Genomic DNA, 6,000 nt, shown 5'->3' with positions numbered 1-6,000 from the left:
ACTCTGTGCTCCGGGGAGGGAGGGAGGGAGCTGTGCCCGCCCGGTGGGCATTTGTTTATTTAGGGTGAGAAAGGGAGGGAGGGTTAGGGTCGCAGGCCGGATAAGGGACGCGCATTTTCGCGCGTCGCCTTTAAGGGAAGCCCTGCCCTACCTTTCCCACCGTTCCCCGCCACCCCCTAGCCCTACCTGCATTTTAAAACCCCTTGTAGTCCTGGGATTGGCCCAGGCCGCGTCCTCCGGGCGAAGAAACTTGAACCGGGAGTTGGGGGGGGAGGAGGGTACAAGGCTCCGCGGTTGGAAGATACCATCTTTGCAGCCTCCCCGCGCGCGCCCCGCCCTTCCCGCACACCCCCGAACCTGCCCAATCAGACCTGTGGGAGGGCGGGACCGTGGCTCTAACGCGCCTCTGGCAGGGCGCCCGGCGGGTCAGCGCACCGCGTAGAGGGACCTCGGGGGCCTGCCGCGCCTCTGACCGCCTCCCTTTTGGAGGCGGGGCCCGGCTGCGGCGCCCCGCCCCCTCTCCGCCCGGGGTGGGCGGGGCGGCTGGGGCTCCCGGAGCGGGCCCGGGGGCGGGCCTCCGCCTGCTGCGCCCGAGCCCGGAGAGCCCGGGCACCGCGGCCGCCGACGCAGCCACCGTCCCGGTTCCTCAGCCTTGAGGCGCGCGCGGGTTCCCTGGTGACCCGAGAGAAGACCGCGGGAGGGAGCGCGAGGCGGCGCAGGGCGGGCCGCACGCGTCCCCGGCCGCCCCCCGCGCGCGCGTGGCCGGGCCCAGAGAAGCCCCGGCGCGGGGAGCGCCGGCCCGGCGCGGGCGAGGGCGATGCCGCGGTGACGGCCCCGCCATGGCGAAGCCCCCGGCGGTGGCGGCGGCGGCTGCGGCGGCGGCGTCGGAGGAGCTGAGCCAGGTGCCGGACGAGGAACTGCTGCGCTGGAGCAAGGAGGAGCTGGCGCGGCGGCTGCGGCGCGCCGAGGGCGAGAAGGTGGGCCTCATGCTGGAGCACGGCGGCCTGATGCGCGATGTGAACCGGCGGCTGCAGCAGCACCTGCTGGAGATCCGCGGCCTCAAGGACGTGAACCAGCGGCTGCAGGACGACAATCAGGAGCTGCGCGAGCTCTGCTGTTTCCTGGACGACGACCGGCAGAAAGGGCGCAAGCTGGCGCGCGAGTGGCAGCGCTTCGGGCGCCACGCGGCCGGCGCCGTGTGGCACGAGGTGGCCCGCTCGCAGCAGAAGCTGCGGGAGCTCGAGGCGCGCCAGGAGGCCCTGCTGCGCGAGAACCTAGAGCTGAAAGAGCTGGTGCTGCTGCTGGACGAGGAGCGCGCGGCGCTGGCGGCGGCGGGGGGCGCTGGCGGCAGCGGCGGCGGCGCGGGCTCCCGCAGCTCCATCGACAGCCAGGCCAGCCTGAGCGGTCCCCTGGCGGGCAGCGCCGCGGGCTCGGGGGCCCGCGACGTTGGCGACGGCAGCAGCACGTCCAGTGCGGGCAGCGGCGGCAGCCCGGACCACCACCACCACGTCCCACCGGCCCTGCTGCCCCCGGGGCCGCACAAGGGTCCGGAGGGCAAGGCCGGTGCCACGCGCCGGTCCCTGGATGACCTGTCAGCGCCGCCGCACCACCGAAGCATCCCTAACGGCCTGCACGGTAAGCACCTCGCCCGAATCGGAAGCCCGAGGGTGTTATGAAGCGGTAGTTCTGGACACCTCACCGGCGCGGGGCGGGGTGGGGGTGGGGTCGCACCTCCAGACCCTTCTGCAACTGGCAGAGCAAATGGATCATCCGGTGGTGTCCCTGTATAGTTGATGCCTCCGAAAAGTTTCTCCTCCGCAGCTTTTGTGTTAGCGGCTGGCACTCCGGGGCTGTCTAGGGGGTGTCTCTTGTCCCACCCTGAAAACACTTGAGGGCAGAGGGGAGTTTTTCTTGGAAGACTATGAAAGGTCCCAGAGCTAAAGCAAGTGAATTTCCCCTCCTGGTTGGAGCCCCAGATATGCCTCAAACTCACTCAGCACCCACGACTGCACTGTGCTTGTGGCTGGTTTCCTCCCCTGCTTCCTCCTTCCCAGCCATATCTCCTCCTGGGCTGGGCTGGCACGCAAGCACCGTAGCCGAGACCTTGACGAGCTGGGCCAGAGCCCTCTGGGCTAAGATAAGAGTTTTCCTGGCTTCCCATAAACCCTGCAGTACTGGTTGGGACACCTTTCTCAACTTGGTCTTTACAATTTTCCCCAGAGGATATATTTGGAATTGATTCTGGCTTCCCCGTGTGCCTCAGTTTCCCTGCTTCCTTGCTTTTAAGTTGGTGAGTCTGATGCCCCCCTCACCGGGGTGTGCGATGGAGATAAATAACACCCCTCAAGAGATTGTAAGCTTGATCCGCCTTACAGGAAGTGCTGGGCTCATCTGTGACTAGAGTGTGGGTGGGAGGTCTGCTCTGTCTACCTCAACCTGTTGCTATTGGCCCTATGGGAGGGTGTCCCCACCTAGGTACTGTGACTGCCCCTTCAGTGTCGATCCGATCTGGGCCCTCCTGTCCTGCCAGATGCTGTACTTCCCTGTTTCCCCACAGTTTTCGGAAGCTTGGTTCTCAGTGTTGGTGGCACCTGCCTCTGCTCGAATTGTTCGCCTGTTCTCCTTAAAGCCTTTCTCTGTCCATGCACTAGCAAGGCTTAGAAGAACTTCCCTTCCCCAGACTTGACAGCTGGAACTGAGGAGGACCAAGCGTTTTGTTGAGTTTCCTGGCCAAGCCCTCTGCAGCCATCCCTTTGGAGGCAGGAGCTGCAGTTCCCAAGCAGGTCACATAGAGGTTCGCCCTTTATTTACTATCCAGGGCTTGTGAGTTCAGGAAAGGACTGGGGCTAGAGGGATATTTTGTTACTGATTAGCAATCTACCACAGCAACTCAGGTTTCTTTTTGTAACACTGCATCCACAGGGCCTCCCCTCCTCACACCCCTCCTCCCCAGCTAGTCACTCAAGCTCTAGATGCCGAGTTCCAGCTTACTTTGGGGACGGACACCCCTCTTTACAGAGCGTGCACTCATCTCTTTGGCTTCCCCTTCCAGGGGGGATCTGGGAGGGCCCGTGTTCTGGGCCTTGATTTCTCCAAGTGCGTCACGAAGGAGGAGAATCTTTGCCCTTTGGGGAACACGGGGTCGTTGGTTTTCAGCCTTGTCATCAGTAACAGTGGCCAGGGTGAGTCTCTTCAGGACACTGCCTTGCTTGGGTGTCTCCACCTCTTTGCAGACAGTCATGTTTTTTCTTTTGCTAGGAGGTGTGGGTCTGGCCAAGAGTTGCAGTTGCGGTAGTGAATAATGCAGCAGAGAAGGACCTGGCCAGACTGGAGGTTTTCCACCCCACTGGGGATGGGTAGGGGCAGAAGTGTCATGTTTCCTACAGACACCCCCTCCAAGTGTCCTTGCCACAAAACTCCCGCAGATTTTCTAGTAGCCAAGCTTTGGCACGGGCTGTAGACTCAGTGTCCTTACTACAAATTTCAGCTACACACTGGATTGTTCTTTTCAGTTTTGTCTCTTGAAGTCAGTGGGTGGCGGCAAGGTATCCTCCCTTGATCGCGCACAGAAATCCAGGAAACAAGGAAAGCTGGGCTTCCCTGTACTGGGATCCAAAGCCTTCCTTGGCTTTGAAGAGCAGGGGGCTGAGCTGAGAGAGAGCTTAGGTGGTGGCCAGAGTGGAGTCAGACACTGGGCTTGTGCCTTAGCGCCTGGTCCTGCATCAGCCCTGCTTTCCGTACGTGCAAGGGGAGGGAGGCGCAGAGAGGACCCCAGCCTTGTTTTGTGGCGGTCCCCATCAGGGCCATTGGCTTTTCTGCCAAGAATGGCTTGAGGCCCTTGCAGTTGTCATTTTTGCCTTCCGGTTAGTTCAGAAACATGGATACCTCCCTGTTCTTGATTCCTCCCGGCTGTGCCTCTCCCCCTCCTGAGCTGGAAGTGTTACTTCCTTATCAGTGAGCACAGAGAGGCTCATTGATAACCCAATTATCCACAGGGTCCGAACACCTCGACTCCCTCGGGTATCTTGGGCAGCATGGTTAATTTTTCCTTCCCGTCTTTCTTCTGGAAGGTCAAGGGGAGCCCACAGAACCCCTTTTCTCCAGGAAGGTCCAGTGAGATTGGCCCCTGCCCACCGTGGTCCCTGCAGTTGTTGGAGGAGCCCGCCCTGGGAGGCTTGCCAGCACATTCTGGCTTCTCTTCCAAACTCTGCTTGCCTCTGAAACTGCTTGTGGGTCTGGGCCCCGTGTGCGGTGTGTGTGTCTGGCTGCTGAGCCAGGGAGCCCCGCAGTCCTCTGTTGGGGAGCCATGCTGCTGTGCCCACAGCCCTCTGAGGTGTCCTAGAAGGCAGTGGTGGAGGTGGCCATCATCTGTATTCAAGGCAGTCCTGCCTGGCCGAGGTGGGTTTGGCCGGCCTGGCAGTGCATATACAAATAGGTCTTGGTGTTGGGCAGCTGCTGGATGGGTACTGAGCTCCTTTTGAGATCCAGGGTCCTGCCGGCCCAAGTCAGGGCTGGGGTATCCTTGCCGCCAGTCTCCTCCAGCTTTGCTGGCTGAGCCAATTCACAAGGTAGAAATTCAGCTTCCTTTCCTTTTCCCAAACCAGGTGATTTTTTCAGACCAATAAATAAAATTCCCTCTTGGGGGGGGGTGTAGCTTAGGGTTAGAACATTTGCTCAGCACAGTATGGGACCCTTGACAGTAAAACACACACACACACACACACACACACACACACACGAGGCAGAAAAGAACATGTTCAGCCATATTCTCCTAGCCCACTGCCCATCTCCCAGCCCTGTGTGTGTGCCCTTCCCTCCCCCAACCCCCATGCCCTGTGGCCCCCGTGGCAAACCCAAGTTCCAGCAAACCCGTGAGTGAATGTCCTTTTTCTTTTCACATTGGGCTTAAAATGTTGAGCCACTCCACATGAGCGGGGCTAGGTCTCTTGGTGGTGTTTTTTGTCAATCTTGAAAGGGTGGAGTAGGGGTTGGTCTGAGTCTTTTTAAGAAGGAAGGAGCAAGCTGGTATTGAAAAGGTCTTTCCCAGGAGGCCCCAGGGCTCCGCCAGTAAGGCTGTCTTCCTTTTCCTAAGGCTGCCACCCTGGAGCAAAGGTCAGGGGAGATGATGGGCGAGTTATGCAAGCTTTCCCTCTCCTTCCGGCCTGACTCTGGTGGAGGGTGTCTGTGACGTTGCCCATGGACCTGGGTGCTAGGTCCTCAGGGCCCTGGAAGCTCACAGGCAGGTGACCCACTCAGCATCTCACATTGACCACGAAGAGGTTGCTAGCTGTTCTTCCAGGAGGCTTCTTGGCAAACTGAGGCTTGGACAGGTGCTGGATATTGCTTTGATACCCACAGGGCCTGCTGCGGTCTGGAGTGAGCTCCATGGGGGAGGGGGGCACTTGAGTAGAAGAGTCAATTTTCCCAGGGGGCTTCAGCTCTCCTCCTTGGAGTGAAGCCCCCTCTGTGTGGGGTATGCGTTCTCCTCTATTTATCTTCTTCTACTGTCTCATTTTTCTACGCCAGGCTGGCTTCGCATCACAGTGGTCATCCCACCGTGATTTTGTCCCAAACCAGACCTCCGAGCTCCTGGGACACGAACTTTGTGGGTGGTCCATGGCCAGCATATTTTATGAGGAAACCCAGCCCCTACTCACACCCGTTTCCCGAGTACACCATGCGTGTGGCAGTCATTCACCAAAGTTCCTTGAGAGTCTTAGGCAAGCCCCTGACCCCGTTAAATGGGAAACATGACAGAACTCTGGGAGGAGGGAGGGCTTCTTTGAATGACAGCCTATGAGTGCACGAACCTTCTCTTGGATGGAACACCCAGTGCAGAACTTAAGGCAGGGGAGCCTGCTGCTGCCCACCGCTCTGGCTCGAGGGTCAGGAGAGCCAGAGTGAACTCTGTCTTCCCTGATCTGACCTGATCAGTGACCTCGCTGACCCTCAGTGCCTGTTTCCTCATTCGTAATATCCTGCCTCTTTTAACTGGGCCTC

At 59.9% G+C, this 6,000-nt stretch overlaps 1 protein-coding gene across 4 annotated transcripts in view; it reads left to right on the top strand.

Annotated features, from left to right (window-relative positions):
* Positions 1-579: 579 nt before the first annotated feature.
* Positions 580-6,000, top strand: part of Ccdc85c (coiled-coil domain containing 85C) — a 71,167-nt gene continuing 65,746 nt past the window's right edge. For all 4 annotated transcript variants that reach the window (NM_001433240.1, NM_001433239.1, XM_087554787.1 and 1 more), the window contains 1 exon segment: positions 580-1,635. In NM_001433240.1, coding sequence (NP_001420169.1) covers positions 840-1,635 — 796 coding nt within the window. In that variant the 5' untranslated portion in view covers positions 580-839.

The sequence above is a fragment of the Rattus norvegicus genome, chromosome 6 (assembly GCF_021556685.1).
Source record: "Rattus norvegicus strain SHRSP/BbbUtx chromosome 6, alternate assembly SHRSP_T2T, whole genome shotgun sequence".
Classification (NCBI taxonomy): domain Eukaryota; kingdom Metazoa; phylum Chordata; class Mammalia; order Rodentia; family Muridae; genus Rattus; species Rattus norvegicus.
The sequence above is the reverse complement of the archived record's forward strand: the minus strand, read 5'-3'. Positions and strand labels throughout refer to the sequence as shown.